This window comes from Phascolarctos cinereus, unplaced genomic scaffold (assembly GCF_003287225.1).
Source record: "Phascolarctos cinereus isolate Bilbo 61053 unplaced genomic scaffold, phaCin_HiC Scaffold_8;HRSCAF=390, whole genome shotgun sequence".
Lineage (NCBI taxonomy): Eukaryota > Metazoa > Chordata > Mammalia > Diprotodontia > Phascolarctidae > Phascolarctos > Phascolarctos cinereus.
This window is the reverse complement of record NW_027556291.1, coordinates 37,812,670-37,829,394: the sequence shown is the minus strand read 5'-3', so window position 1 is coordinate 37,829,394 and position 16,725 is coordinate 37,812,670. Positions and strand designations below refer to the sequence as shown.

General features: G+C 41.5%; 1 protein-coding gene across 5 annotated transcripts in view; it reads right to left on the bottom strand.

The window, feature by feature from the left end:
• The window catches only part of ATP11C (ATPase phospholipid transporting 11C (ATP11C blood group)), a 210,762-nt gene that overhangs the window by 108,243 nt on the left and 85,794 nt on the right, over positions 1–16,725 (bottom strand). For all 5 annotated transcript variants that reach the window (XR_013483660.1, XM_020971762.2, XM_078147922.1 and 2 more), the window contains exon 3: positions 3,144–3,233. Coding sequence is in view for 4 of the 5 variants with exons in the window: in XM_020971762.2 (XP_020827421.1) it covers positions 3,144–3,233 (90 nt within the window). In the remaining variant the exon portion in view is untranslated. The remainder of the gene's footprint in view (positions 1–3,143; positions 3,234–16,725) is intronic.

Genomic DNA, 16,725 nt, shown 5'->3' with positions numbered 1-16,725 from the left:
CTAGTCCAAAGCATGTCTGAACAAGTATTCCCCCTACAATGACTCCAACACATGATGAACTAGCCATCCAGGGGAAACCAGCACTGAAGGTTCTGAGAACCCCTGCCCTCCCAAGGCAGTCAGTCCATTCAACTTGGGGATAGCTCTGGTTGGAAGGAAGCTCCTGACAATAAACTTAGATCTACCTCTTAGCAATCCTATGCTTCCACTTCTGCCCTCTTAAAGGCAAAGAAGAACAGGGAAAAGAATAGCAGCTCCAGAGTCAGAGGGTAGGGGTTCAAATGTCACTTCTGACATACCTCTATATGTGTGACCTTGGACAAGTCACTTAAGTTCTCTAGGCCTCAGTTTCCTCATTTGGCATCTGAAGTCCCTCCCAGCTTTCAATGTGGACCTTACAACTGTCACATAGAACAATTTATAGCATCCTAGATTGAAAGCCAGGACCATAAAAGGCGATTTAGCCAACAGAAGATACTTTTTTTTTTGGGGGGGGGGAGATGGAGTGGAAGGATCACATTGCCTCGGAAAGATAATCCAATAAGGTGAAGAGGGATTGTAGTGGTAAAGGGAGGATCCACACTGACAAAATTACCATTCTTTGACATATGGGTCACAAGATTGTAGAATGTCAAGGATTTTAGAGGTCATGTAGTACAGAAACTTCATCCCCCAATATTTTACACCAGAGGAATATAACCCAGAAATGACTTGCTCAAGAATTACACAAATAGCAAGAGGTAGCTTCTCTGGTTCTGAACTTAACAGTCTTCCCATGGCACCCTTCAGGTGCATTCCACCCCACTCCCACCTCAAAAAACTCAGCTGGAAGCTGCCTGAGAGCAGGCACTAGTCTTCATCTCTGTCATTGCTCTAGTTTCACTTTCCTCCCTTCCCAATCTTGACCCCGAAGTTCAAACCTCCACTGTGCTCCCCTCCCAGAATCCCCTGCCCCTTGCTATATCTGTCCAGTCAAAAGCACGAGGCCATTAAGAACCCTCCAGAGCAAGGAACTCTTGGCCCTTGGGACAACCAGGCCAAATTTGAAGACTTCTCCCCCAGTTCTGAGAGGCTTGAGAATGTAGCCTGAAGGTTGGCTATCCAGCTGACAATTCCCCAGGCTATGGTTCAGGCCCCTGTGCAGGGCATCCCACTTCCCTTCTGTCTCAGAAATGCTAACAAGTATTTCACATTTTTAAAATGCGTGTGTATGTGTGTGAGCATGCGTGTACAGGTGGCTTTGCTTGGCTTTTCTCCAAAATCGCCAGGAAACTAGAGTCAGTATGTTTCACTGTGCTAACAATTATCAAGGGTGTTAAGTGCCTAAAGAACCATGTGAAGGTCTCCTTAAATGTTAAAATTCCCCAAATGACATTTTGGCCTTCTTGATGGCAATATTTTATATTTAACTCTCTACCCCCATGCCACAGCACTTGTCCAATTCAATGAGCATTTATTTATTAAGCTCCTACTATATGCCAGGTACATTGGGCTAGAGATAAAAAGAAAAAATTAGAAACAGATGAAGATAAAGAAAAGGTATGTGTAGACATACAGATATTGGCCTAGACCCATGACTGCACTAATGTAGAGAACTCCCAGATAAGGAAAGCTCCCTCCACCAATGCAGGTTGGCATCTTTTCTGTAACTGCTGGTCTGAGAGTTGCCTAGAATATTGAGAGGCCAAGTGAGTTGCCCAGGGTCACAGTCAGTATCAAAGGTGAGATCTGAACCCAAGTCTTCCTGATGCTGAGGCTGGCTTGACATCCACTCCACACATGCGTGTGTGCGTGCACGCACATACACACATACATACGAACACATGAAAAACACACCCTTGAACCAACTAGGAAAACAAACAAATAAGAAAATATTTTCAGGAAGTGGTATTTTCCCTTCCTCTGATTTGCTATGTTCTTCTGGGCTTGTAACCTTTTACTTCTCCCATATTATGAAACCCACAAAGCTATACATTTCCCTGCAGTTACCCCACAACTTGAGGGTGAGAGACAGTGTCACTGGCTGCTTCCTGACCATATATTACCTTAGATGCTCACTGATGAAGCCTGTGCCCTTCCAAGAAAGTCCAGAGACATTGAAAAATGAGCATCAACCCACTTACCCAAAGTGAATGCATATCCCCTGATGGGATCTAAAGAGGCCATGATCCCAGCAAATAAAGAGGGCTCACTACAGCGGACAGGATTTTCAGAGTTCCTTTGAAACAAAACGCCTTTGGTCGGATACAAGGAAAGGAATCTTAATATGGCCTTTAGGGGCCATGACTGGGTTAAGAGAGTTCTAATAATGTTCACTGTTTTAGAGTTTAACAACCCAAGATTGATCAGAGAACCCTCAAGAGGTACATAAACATGGATGGATATATGTGCCCAGCACCCCACTGGCCGCAATGGTCATATTAGGGGTCTTAGTGTATGGAAAAAAAATTTCAAACATATGGTTCTTGTGTAGACTAGCTTCCAAATCCAGGAGGATTTATTCTGAAGCAGACCAGGCACTTTCTAAGATGACATATTACATCTAACCACTGACTTTAATAATCGATGAAGACCTCAATATCTATAATTGAGGACAGCAGGCCAAACCATAAGATTGGATCGGGGTAAAGAAAGGTGGATATAGATGTGAAATTCTACCCTTTGTTAAGTCTTTTCTTAAAACTAGTAAGATGTAAGATATAAGATGACATGAATATGTAAAGTGTGAGGTAGTTAGGTGGTTCAGTGGATAGAGGACTGGGGCTGGAGTCAGAAATCAGACCTCAGATACTTACTAGCTATGTGGCCCTGGAAAAGTCACTTAACCTCTGTATGCCTCAGTTTCCTCATCTGTAAAATAACAAGTTTGGACTTAATGATCTCTAAGACTATGATCTTATATGAGAGAAATATGTAAATGACCACAAATGTCTACTTCCTCTTACAAAGATTATGCATATCAACAAGAAGTCTAAAACCCTCTTTTACCAAGCTTCATTTTTTTTTTTTGGTGAGGCAGTCAGCCAAGCTTCATTTTTAATGAAACTCAATAAAAGCTTTTAATTACCAGTAACAGAAAGAATAATAAATTGCTTGGAGTAGCCATACCTCTAAAATGGGATTTCTACTTATCTGGGCCTTACCTGGACTAGGAAAATGATCAGGAAATAAAAATTGGCAATTCTTCGAAACTGTTCAAAAAGATTCTTTGGAAGAAAGTTCCAAATTGTATACTGCAGGAAAAGAAGGAAGAAAAAGATTATTAGCCAAAAGAAAGCTTTGTTAAATCCATAATACTAAAGTCCAAAAATGTCATGAAGTCACATTTTACAGTCCTTCTGTCTCAAAACCACATTAAAAGTTCACAACTTAGACCAAATCTATCAGGATTCACATAAAGAGGTACATAGGCAAATGGATGCAGAGTTTTAACTAGGGTGGGGGCAACTGGGGTGTTGTCAGAGCAATGACTTTTATAGGGTACCCATAACACCCTCCCCCTCCCACCTTTATCCATCCCCAACAGTGCCTAGTCCTTCAGTAGTACAGAAACCTCAGGATGTCCTGGTACATGCTTCTTCTTCCCCCACTCCATTTATACCTTTTGTCCCAAGCACAAAAATTCTTAGCCACAGTTCTATAATCCAGTTAAATTGGACAAATGCTCCTTATTAGTATGAACTTAATCGTTAACAAACACAAACATTTCCATATACAAAGAAGACGATGAAAAAGGCTTGAATAAGAAAGTGAATGTGGATGGAGTTGTGACTTGGTCCAGCCAGTCAGTGTGAAAAGAAATTTTGAATGAGGCCTCAAAAGTTACCCTTTGACCCTGCAATACCACTACTAGGCCCATCCCAAAGAGATCAAAGAAAGAGGAAGAGAATTCACACACAGCAAGGAACTGAAAACAAAACAGGTGTCCACCAGAGAGTGAATGAGTGAACAAACTATATAGTATGCAATGATGAATGGAACAGAATGACTGCATCATAAGAAACAATGAACACGACAGATTCAGAGAAATCTAGAAGATATACATGAAGGAGAAGTTCGTCTAGACTTTGTCTTGATACTGTGTTCCCAAAAAGCACCAGTGATCCATTCAGTCTACCACTGTCTCATCCTCCATGTTTAGCCAATCTCTGGGATGGTAAGAGTCATCTCAGACACTATAGTTTTCTCTTTTTTTTAATTGGTTTTGTTTTTGTCTAGGCAATGGGGTTAAGTGACTTGCCCAGGGTCACACAGCTAGTAAGTGCCAAGTGTCTGAGGCCGCATTTGAACTTGGGTCTTCCGGATTCCAGGGCCAGTGCTCTAGCCACTGCACTGCCCCCAGGCACTATAGTTTCCTATCTTCTTTGTTGGTCCCTCATCTGCTTCCCAAATCCTTGATGGTACTCTCCAAGGTTGGATCCTTGGCCCACAGTCATTCTTTATACAGGATGTCCCAAAGTCTTAGTGTACTTTTAAATACTAAATGTACAAAAAAAAAATTGTACTAAGACTTTGGGGCCACACTAAGTCTACTATGTTGGCGATCTCATGTCTCACCACACCCATAGCTTCTACAGTCATTTCTATGCAAATGACTCCCAAATCCATATCCCCAGCCAAGTCTGATTTCTCTTCTAAAGCTCCACACACACACCTCTTAATGGTCCCACCACACCTCCACTCAAGTGTTAAGATCATTCATGATGACGAAGCTAAGCCCAGGGAAATTCTCAGCACACTCTGATACAGCATCATCTAACCTTCCCAGTCTGAGCTTATGTTACTCTCCTCTATGCACTCAATCCCAGTCAACCTGGACTACTTGCTATCTACCTAACATGCCCTGTACTTTCCCACCTCCGTGCCTTTGGCTAAAGCCACTTCATATGCCTATAATCTTTTCCTTTCCCAATTTGGTCATGAAATTGCGGGATACCTTGTAAAACCCAACTCAAATGCCACCTTCTCCATGAAGCCTGTGCTGGTGCCTGTCAGGTCAGTAACAGACTTCTCTCTCATTTTATCCCTCTCTGGCGCATTTACATAACACTCGTATGTTATAGCTATCTGATGAGTGGATGAATATTTTTAGAGGTAGCCAGAAGCACAGGGGGAGATCTATAAGTCCTATATTTCTCACTGTCAAAATACATGTGATCCATATCGCTGACCCATACTAATCTCTACACCCACTGACATATAGCCTCTCTTATAGCCTAAGGGGAATTGCTAGAGCATGCCACACTAGACTGGAGGGACCTATCAGAGCCTGGCTAAGAGGCACTGGGAGGCAACAGCTTAGCCAGGAATATTAGCTTGGTCTACTCCAGAGTCTATAAGGAGCTGTAGCTCCACAAGCCTGGAGTTGGACAGAATTGTCTGTGATTCTTCAGGTGCCAAACTACATGGAGGCAGGAGGATGGACTGCATCACCCCCTCCAACTCCCTAGAAATAGGATAGTCATTCAAACTCTAGGGCTACCTACTGAGCTCAACCTATGAAGAAAGACAACAGGGCCATCACTGAAATTTACCTATATCCAAGTCAGCCTCAAAGAGCCATCTGATGAAGAAGTTACCTTTTCCAAATGCTTTGGTAAAAGACCAGAAACAAGACCAGAAGGAGATGATTATTAACCAAAAAGGCCGCAGTTACACTCCGATGGCCGTCACTTAAAACGGAAGCTGTACAACAGGAGAACATTCTAATTCAATTAGGTAAGTGGATTTGAAAACCAGGGGACAGATGGTAATACAGTATATGGGCAATTACTGTTGATCTGGCCACAACGCATTCGTGGGTAGCACATTAGAGACAATACCAAGGGAACAACAGGAACTGCCTGGAACATGCATTTTAAGGCATAGCCCACCTATGATCACTTGATGTGTTCCAGACCACCCCCAGTAGGACCACCGCAGTTACTCAAGATTCCTTTGTCTGTATTTCCCTGGTTAGGTTGAACCCCCAAAATATGGTAACAATTCAGCATTTAGTTGTGTTAACCTTTGATTCTCAACCAAGTAAATTTTTACCTGGCTGAACATTAAATTGTTTGAATTCTCTCTGGGGGGCCCTGAGCATATCAAAAGGAGAGACTTTTTTTGTTGTTCCAGCCACCACATTGTACATAATCTTCTCTTCCAAGCAAATTTTAATTGGTTTGGCCCTGCCCTCACGAGATATATATATATATATATGTATAGCATACATATAAGGGATACCGAGTCACAGAATCCCACAGTTGAAAAGGACCTCAGAAGCCACTTAGTGCAAGCCATCTTTACCCAAGAACCCCTTCTAAAATGCCTCCGGCACATGGAAATCCAGTCTATTTGATGACCTCCAGCGAGAGGGGACCCACTTTGTTCTGAAGAAGCCCATTCCACTTTGGGGAAGCTCTCATTGTTACACAGTTGGTGCTTGCACCCCGTCACAGAATGGATAATATGTAGGGAAAGGCAGAAAAATACCAGAATGTCTTGAGTATGGTGGGCCAGGCCAAATATGTCTAATTCCTCTTCCATGTGAAGTGAATGTTGTTTCTTTTTCCCTTCCCCTCCTCACCCCCACCCAATCTTCCCTTTTCCAGGCCAAACACCACTCAGTTTGGCCTGGTCACCAGTCCCTTGACCATCCTGCTCAGCTTCTGCTGGAAACTGCACAGACTGTCAATGTCCTTCCTCAAATATAAGACAACTTCAGTCCTATCTCCAGGAAGCTTTTCCGGATGACTCAGACTCCCAGTTCTCTCTCCCTTCCTAGAACATCTTGAACTTACTATAAAGGACGTGATTAGCATGCCTTCTTCTACAATGTCTTGTTCTCTAATTGCCTGCACTTGACCCTGGGTAATGGAAATGAACAGAGGCTGCTGGAAAGGACACACCAGAATCAAACAGGTGCAGTAGGACATTCACTGCTAACTTATTCTTGACCTGGGTCACATGGATCTTTCTTTTCTCCCCCATTCAATTGCAAGGACAGGGACTATTGTCTTATACTTCTATTCTGCTCTGACATGCCCACAGCACAGAGTACAGGGGGAATGTTCGATAAATACTTCTTTCTTGACATAAGTGGCATTCACATACAAATGAGAAAAGCCTTTCTAAATTTAAAGGAAAACAATTCCAACCATTTCAATAAAGTCTGTTCGTGCCCAGTTTGACGTGAAGGCATAGGATTATGGAATAAGAGCTAGAAGGCTGCTTAGAAACTGATTACCCTAGTCCTTGATGCTAGGTGTTGAAATAGATATAGGCCTGGAATCAGGAAGACCTGAGTTCAAATCCTGACTCAGGTGCATACTAGCTGTGTTATCAAGAGCAAAAAAAGCCTCTGTTTCCTCAACTATAAAATATGGTTAAAAGGGGGTAGCTAAGTGGTGCAGTGGATAGAGCACTGGCCCTGGAGTCAGGAGGACCTAAGTTCAAATCCCGCCTCAGACACTAACTATGTGATCCTTGGCAAGTCACTTAACCCTGATTGTCTCCAAAAATAAATAAATTAAAATTTTAAAAATAGGGATAACAGGATTAAATGAGGTAATAGTTGCTTTAAAAAAATTAGTATAGTGCCTGGCACATAGTAGGCACTTAACAAATGCTTGTTTCCTCCCTCCCTTCCAACCCTCACACTTCATAGAAAAAGAAATGGAATCCCAGAACAGGGAAGTGACTTGTCCAGGGTCATATAGCTAGGAAGTAGATAGAAGAGTTAGGATCTGAAATCAAGTCCTCTGACTTTCAAATCCATCAGATTTTCCACTGTACCAAATGGGTCTCCTACACTGATGGTTCTCCAATTTCCCATCTGTAATAGGATGGGATATTTTTAAAGCCCTTTTTTATTTTAAATTTAACCAAAATAATCTTAAAGTCATATATATCTAAATCATTCAATTTTTCTTATTTTGTGACCATTTACTTTAAAAAGAAAAAAAAATAATCTTTCCTAATCTCCATTAACTGCTAGTAGGCCCAAATAATATAAATTACTGAGATTGTGAAAATAATTGTTGATGTGAAGGTAAGAGTTTAACTCTTTCCTAATATATTGATGAGTGTGACCTCAGACAAATGACATCCTCACTCTGGACCTCAGATCCCTCCTCTGCAAAATGAGAGAGGAAGACAAGATGATCTCAAAGACCCTTCTAGCTTTAACAGTTAGTTAGGCAGTCAATAAACATTTATTAAGTACCTACTATGTGCCAGGCACCCTGCTAAGCACTGTGGATTTAAAAAAAAAAAAAGGTCAAAGACAGATCTTTCTCTCTGGGAGTTCACAATTGATTGGAGTCTATTCAAATCTAGTCATTTACAAAATAATAGTCTATGACAGGGGTAGGGGCCTTGGCCATATGTGGTCCTCTAGGTCCTCAAGGGCAGCTCTTTGACTGAATCCAAACTTCACATAACAAATGCCCTTAATAAAAGGGTTTGTCCTGCAAAACTTGGACTCTGGCAAAAGGCAGCACCTAGAAAGCCACATGTGGCCCTAAGGCCACAGGTTCTCCACCCCTGGTTATGAAATGAATGAAACCCATCCAGAAGAGTATCAGGAAAAAAAAATGATATTCGTGTTCTGAATGCATCGAATTAGGGCAAGTTTTTACAAGGTGGATTCCAGAAATGCATCATGTCCATTCAAGAGCACATCCAGCAAGTCTGACATCAACACTGCCATAGAATATGGAACAAGCACATAACATTTAAAGATGTACATAATTGAAAAAAAATGAAATGTACACCTAAAGATCTACCATGTAGCATGGGCAATTCATTCATAACCAAAGTATCTCATTTTAAGAAATTTTTCAGGGCTTCAGTTTCCACAGCTATAAAATGAGAGGGTTAGACTAAAGAAAGCTAGGCAGACTCCCTTGTCCCTCTGGTCACCTGGCTGAGTTCTTAACCTCTAAGTGATCCCCAGTTCTTCTCTCCCTCACCTCCTATATCTCATCAGTTTCCAAGTCTTGATGTTTCTATCTATATCATAGCTCTCATATCCATCCCCCTTTTTTTGCACTCACATGGCCACTACCATAGTCACCTCTCATCTAAACTGCTACAACAGGTTCCTAATTTGGTCTTTCTTCCTGCCTTCAGTTTCTCTCTCATTTAATTCATCTTCCAAACAGGGTGCACAGGTTTGACCATGTCACTCTCTTGATCAAGAATCTTCAGGAGCTCCCTATTACCTGTGGGGCAAAATATAAACTACTCTATTTAGCATTTAAAGACCTTCCAGATTGATTTCACATCACTCTTACTCAAGCACTCTGTGTTCCAAACAAACTGGCCTACTAACCGTCCCTTATATACAAAATTCCATTTCTCATTCCATGCCTTTCCATGTGCATTCCATGCACGTGCTGTCCCTAATGCCTAGAATGCCGTACCTCCTGTCTCCTTTCAAGACTCAGCACAAGGGCCAATTCCTACATGAGGCCTTTCCTGACGTCCGAGGATGTTAGTGCTCTCCACCCCCCTCTGAAATAACATCGTGTTTACACGGGCTATTATTTTGTCCCCCAACAGAACATAAGCTCTGTGAGGACAGGGGCTGTTCCACTTCTGGTTTTGGCTCCCTATAACCCAGAACAGCACCTAATGGGCACACAAAAGGCCCTTAACTGCCTGTTGCATTGAAATTAATTGAACCTATGAAAACATTTTAGAGAAATGGATGAAGGTTATGGGGAAAGAAAGTTGCATTGAATATCAATCCATGAGAGCCATCCAAGGATGGAATGGATGCTTCATGAAGCAGGGAGCTTGTACATTGCTGGGAAGATGCAAGCCAAGATGGTCTGACCACTTCCACCATATATGCTGTCAAAGGGGTTTCATGATAATAGCCCAAGGATAAACTAGGTCCACTTCCACATTCCCCTTCAATTTGAAGGCTCTCATTATCTGATTTTATTTATTTCTTTAAAGAAAGGCCTTAGAATATTAACTATTCATGTCCAGGAAAGATATTTCCTGTTGGAACACTAAACATGTTTGGGGGAGAAGAGAGGGAAATGATCTGAGCAATTCTAATGCACGGGCATTACAAGGAGCCATGGGAAAATGTAAATAATAAAGCGTTGTTCATTTAAAGGTACAGAGCATTTAATCTCTGTCAATGATATCAAGAGGCTAGGGAAGGCCCTGAGCTCACTGGGGAGAACTTAACGGACAAGAGTCCCACTGAATAGACAGGTAAAGATGGGTTTCAATCTGCATCACTAGAAGGAATGCTACCATCAAGGAGAGTACAGATCCATTGGACTACTTGACCAAGTATTACCATGGCCAAATGCTCACTTGGCTGTCCTACTTCATCCATTTGATGTCTGGGTGGGCACGTCACAGGAGCCAGTACCCATTTCTATACCAAGGGCAAGGACAGATCACGTCTCTTTACACTTGTCACCTTCCCTCTTAGAAATTAGCAAAAGGCAAGTAACTACATGGGACTTTGTCCCATTTAACTTTGAGACATTTTCTGGGTGAGAGAAGAGATTGAGGACAGGTGAAATCTAGTCTTTTATTTTCTTCTGAAGATTCTGATCCAAGTTAAGGAGCACCTGATGTTTCTATCTTTCCACACCTGAGAGTACTGCACCTGACCTTCAGAAGCCCTTCTTTCCAGAAGAGTTGGGTCGAGCCAGCTGATTCTTATCCCATTTAAGGGCCTCCAAGAGGAGGATCAGAACTTGCGACTAAAAAATGTACAGAAGAGGGAAACAGTAATGATGGCTGAAGACCTTAACAGGGTGCACCACAGTTCTTTTTCTATTAGGGAGGGGGTTTTCCAAGTTTCTGTACTAACTGCAAAATTCTGGTGGTTTCCAGAGGCCCCGTAGAGCCCTTCAGAGGGGCTCAGGCTGCTGATGACAAGTTTTTCTAAGGAAACTATTTGTGTTCCAGGGGAGAGGAAAAAAAAAAACAACAAGGATTTTGTAAGCAAATAAAAATTTTAAAAGTAGGTCAAAGTGTTTATCCTTCAGTGTTCCCTGTTTAATAAGCCCTATTCCCAGAGTTACAGTGACATCACTGATGGTATTTGTGAATAAACAAAAAGGATCCCATTTTTTTAAATCACTGAATGAAGTAGGGGAAAAGAAATCAATGTTTTCCATTAAGTCAGAAGGTAAAGAACAGAGTCTGCTTTATTTAAAATATCTATTGCTTTAATTAGTGGCTCTGAACCAAAAGCAAAACAAAAAAACACACACAAAAACCCCAAAAAAACAAAGAGGAAAAGAGCGATCAATGGGAGAGAGAGGGCAGCCAGTTCATGGAATTGGCAGCTTGGGGTATGAAACTGCTCGTCTATACTGAATGGGCCCCTACGGTCAGCTCTACCAATAGAGACTACCAATTTACTCGGGGATTCTGGAAGAGGGAAGGATGGCCCTCTTCCACGCTATTACACATAATAGATGTGAAAGAGACTGCATACACTTGGAAGTACTAGAGAAATGTATTCATTCACCAATTCATTCAACAGCTCAGGCAACACTCTATAGAGAGAAATGCATTCACTCACTGATTCATTCAACAGCTCAGGCAAAAGCTTTCTATATGAAGACCTGCTAGTGCACTCCTTAATTACCATGATTTATTTGGATTTATATGCACACACACACACACACACACACACACACACACACACACACACACACACATATATACACCCTATATGTACATGTTGGTAGAATGTAAGCTCAACCAGAGATTATTTCATTCTTTCTTCTGCTATACTGGCACCTAGCACAATGCTGACAAAAAGTAGATGCTTAATAAATGTTTGTTAACTGATTAAGCTCCTACAGTAAGTATACTTCCTCACTGTGAAATCCACTTAAGCAAACATGCATTAAGAACCTACTACATGCTGGTACTCTCAGGTGCTGGGTATACAAAGACTAAATGAAAACCCCTCCCCTCCCTCAAGAAGCTTACATTGTACCAAGGGGGTTCAACATTTTCACAGATAAGTGAAAAAATAATTGGAAAATAAGCAAGCACTAATGACTGAGGAGATTGGGAAAGGCTTTCTGTTCATGGAAGGGGGCACCTGAGCTGAACCTGGAAGTAAGATTGGGATCCTGAGCTGCAGACAGTCATGTAGGACACGAAAATTTGGGCTTTTTGTTGACATCAACACACTCCCAAAGGGGCTCATGACACACGAAAAAAGGTTAAGGACTCCTGATCTATAGAAAAAACCACATGCTTAAAGAGAATGTTGTCATTCTTTTTTTCAAATTCTCATTTTTAGGGCCAGATTTGTGATTTAATTAGCATAGAAAATTCTCAGTGAGGAAACTCCTCCTACCAATGGACATCGGCATCTACTCAAGAAACACAGAGCACTGAGAGGTTAAGAGATTTGCCCAGGGCTAGCAGCATTAGGTGTCTGAGACTCAGGTTTCCCTGATTCTGAAGCTGACACACTTTTTTTTTTTTTTGGTGAGGCAATTGAGATTAAGTGACTTGCCCAGAGTCACACAGCTAGTAAGTGTTATGTGTCTGAGGCCACATTTGAACTCAGATCCTCCTGACTCCAGGGCTGGTACTCTATCCACTGTGCCACCTAGCTGCCAGAGAAGCTGACACTTTTATTTTACCTTCATTCGGTTTTTACTATGCCCATTTAACAGATGCATAGCTTAAGGCTCAAAGAACTTGAAGGTCACATGGTAAGTGGCAGCAGTAGAACTAGAAGCCTGGTATCATGATGCCAAGACTTGTGCCTCTACGTACCAAGCCCCACTGGGTCACCTAACTTCCTAAAACCAGGGGTGTGCTGGCGCCAGCTCATACCAGCTCAAGAGAGCCAACTGATAAATTAGCAGTGTGAGCATCTACACTTTGGAAATTGACAAACCCTACCAATCAGGGCTTGATTTATTGTTTGAATATCTAGAGAAAGTAATGGAGAAAACTGATAATGCAGGTTAACCTTAAAAGTCTATTTTGTATTTTAAGAACACATCACTGCCTAAAATGTAAAACAGAAATGTTTGCTTCCTTCAGTTTCTCAATCCAAACAGCATGCTTTATATAATAGGATTGCCTCTTAATTGGCAGAAGAGTTCATTAACTTCCTTACTTCTTAAAAAAAAAAAAAAGCAAAAACATAAATTTAAAATACCTATATAAATGATACAAAATAAATACAAAAAATCATTATCATTTCTATACAGCAATAACAAAATCCTTAGTTCTGCAAGGTCTGCTTTAAAGTCAGTATCTTATGCCAAGCCAGGCCAAGGCTTGGGACTCCTCCTCTTGTCCATGGTTATCTTCCCCAAGAAAGGCATAGTCGAACACTTTTTCTGCTTCCAGACACATCTATCTCAGGATCACTGTTCTATCATCCATGCTCATGGGATGAAACAGGTGCTGCAGGGCCCAGGCTTGGTTTGCCTAGCTGCCATGTACAGACAACCACCATGCTACTAAGCTATAGAAAGGGCCACCCTTCCATCATGCATCACAAAAAAGGCCCAGACTTACATGATGCTACTTAAAGAATTGAATGAAGACAGTAAGCTGGAAGCTGTTATTCACTTTTCACTGATGCAGTCTCCCGGAGAACTTTCCACAACTGGGGAAATGGACAAATGGACCAATTGCACCCTACTTTCTTTGCTAAATTAATAAATATTTGACAGTGGAAGAGTGCAGTGGGTATTGGATTAGAGTTCACCCCATGCGTTAATGAGTTTGTACTCTGGCCACTCAGGTAAATATGTGGCTCAACAATGAAAGGGCCTGTATGCAGCAAACTCTGGGTGGTCCTTCTGTCATAGGGCAGCAAAGAGGACAAATGGATCATGCAAGGTTTGCTGCATCATCTCAAAGTGCCACATGTTTACTGGGAAGTGATCAAGATGCAAGCTCAGCACTCTATAAGGGAATATATGCTCTGATTCAACCCTGTCCCACAATAGAAAAGGAAATCCCATTTAAAACAAAATGCAAAAAAAAAATGGGAGTCAATCTATCAAGGCACATTCAAAATATATAAATACAACTGCAAATAAAGAAGCTACATAATTGGAGAGATGATCATTGCTCATGGTTGGGTAGCATCAACATAATAAAAATGACAATACTACCTAAATTAATTTACATATTTAGTGTTATATCAAACCACTGGTGATTTTATATAGCTAGAAATAATAAAATTCATTTGGAAAAGAAAGGTCTAGAAACCGAAGGGAAATAACGAAAAGAGGAGAAATGACCTCAAACTACATTGTAAAGCAGTAAGCATCAAAAATGCATATACACACCCACACACCCACACCCACACATACTCACACACAGAAACCAATTCCTTGTATCTACTTTCACTTACCAATAAAACTGATGTTAGACAGAAATTCTAATCTACTCCAAAATACAAAGAAAAAGAGTAGCCCTGTATCCTATCATCTATTTAAAAGGTGAAAACAAAGTAAAAACTAATCTAATGAATATCACCACTTTGGGTCCACAATGATATAGAACCTGACCATTGTACACACTTTAATTAATTTAAAAAATCAATTCTCCCAGAAACATCTCAAGTTTCACAATACTCCCACACACACACACAAAAAAGGGGTTGGGCAAGAGGAAACAAGAGGCAACAGCCTTAAGTGCAATGAGATTGATTGGCTTTTGGATTCTGCAATCAATCAGAAGTCCCTGGGGATTAAGTGCTGTTTTTAAAAATTGTTTTATTATAAACTTAACTATCAGCAAATACAAATCAAATAAGGAAGAAAGTCCTGTCCACAATACCTTTAGGCACAGCCAAAATGAATGATTAGTGTTAGTCACTTTTGGAACAGGTATAACAATATCTTTCTGGCTTGTTTTCTCATCCTGCCCAATTGCTGGCCACATCCACAAATCCAACACCCAGGGCTCTTCCTCTCAGTCTTTTAGTACATCAAAGATACCAATGTGGTGCTTGGCTGTCAGTCTGTTATCTCTCCTTCTTTGTCCATGACTAGCCCATTCCCTTTGCTGGTCAAGAACATCCATCATGATATCTTGTGCCACTTTTCATACAGGAGTCATCATTGGAGCTTCCCTGCAGACCAGCTATACCTGCTGCACATGTTTTCCATTGTCCTTTAAATTTCCATGTTACTTCTTCTAAGATCACAATATTTCAGTTAGGCAGGCACTCAACCAGCATTTATTAAGTGCTTTCTATGTGTCAGGCACTGTGCTAAGTTCCAGGGGATACAAAGAAAGGCAAAAACACAGTCCCTGTGTTTAGTCTCTTCCATTAGTCTGACATTCTAATGGGCAAGACAACAGGCAAAGAACTATACATGTACAAGATATATACAGTGTAAATGGAAGATAATTTCAGACAGAAGATGAGGGAGGTAGGAAGGGAAAGCAACATAAGGCCTGGGAAAGGCCAGAGGGCTTTAAATCCAACGTGAGATTAGAGCTGAGTCTTGAAGGAAGCCTGGGAAGCAAGGAGACAGAAGAGAAGGGGAGAATTTCAGGCATGGGAGACTGCTGCCAGTGAAGAACCAGAGTATGTGGTTGGAGCATAGTGTGCAAGGAACAGCAAGTGAGCCCCTGCGCAGCTGGATCCTCTAGAGCACATGGAATGAAGGATATTGCAAGAATAGGACAGGATCAAGTTGTAAAACTCCAATTAGAAGATTACCTGGAGGTAATAAGGAGCCCTAGAGTTGGGGGAGGGAAAGGAGAGAGGGCACACTGTCAGACTTGCACTTTAGGAAAGTCCCTTTTTTTTCATGACTTGTAACTATTAATATTAATGGGAAAATACCAATGTTGACTCATACATTGGCAGCAGAAAGTTGCTTGGGGCCAAGTACCCGGATAACATCCAAGCCATTCTCTCCATCTTACTCCCTCTATATCCAGCTCATTTCCCATCTGCACTGCCTGTCCAAGATGGAGCTATTGATGACCTAATTCAATAGGGTGGCCCGCCAACCTGCTTGTCATAATGTAGGCTTTTCCTGCTTTTGAGTAGCTGTGGACCTCACTGAGGAGGCCCTGAAGTGTTCCAGGGCAATTAGCCCAATATCAACCACAAACAGGAACATGCAGAAATCTTCAAGTACCCTTCCATTTGGACCTGGTGAAGGACATGATAATAATAACAGCTGATATGTATATAGTGCCTTAAGGCTGACAACATGCTTTACAAAAACTGTCCCATTTGATCTTCAAAACAACTCTGAAATGTAGGTGCTTTAATTATCCCCATTTTACAGATAAAAAATAGAGACTCAGAGAGATCAAGTGACTTGTCCAGGCTGTGCACATAGCTAGTAAAAGTATCTATATTGTGGGGGGCAGCTAGGTGGCGCAGTGGATAGAGCACCAGCCCTGGAGTCAGGAGGACCTGAGTTCAAATCCGGCCTCAGACACATAACAATTTCTAGCTGTGTGACCCTGGGCAAGTCACTTAACCCCATTGCCTAACCAAAGAAAAAAAGAAAGAAAAGTATCTATATTGAGATCTGAACCCAGGTCTTCCTGACCACAAATTCAAAACTCTACGATGCTGTGCTACATCACCACGATATTGGCAAACATCTCTGGAGGGAAACTTTCCATGTCTTATGCTTCACTTAATGTAGCTTCTCAAAAGATCAATGGACAGCTCAATTTTTTCCTTTTTTCATGGAATCATGCTTGACCTTAACGTGGAAGGCATCTTGTTGG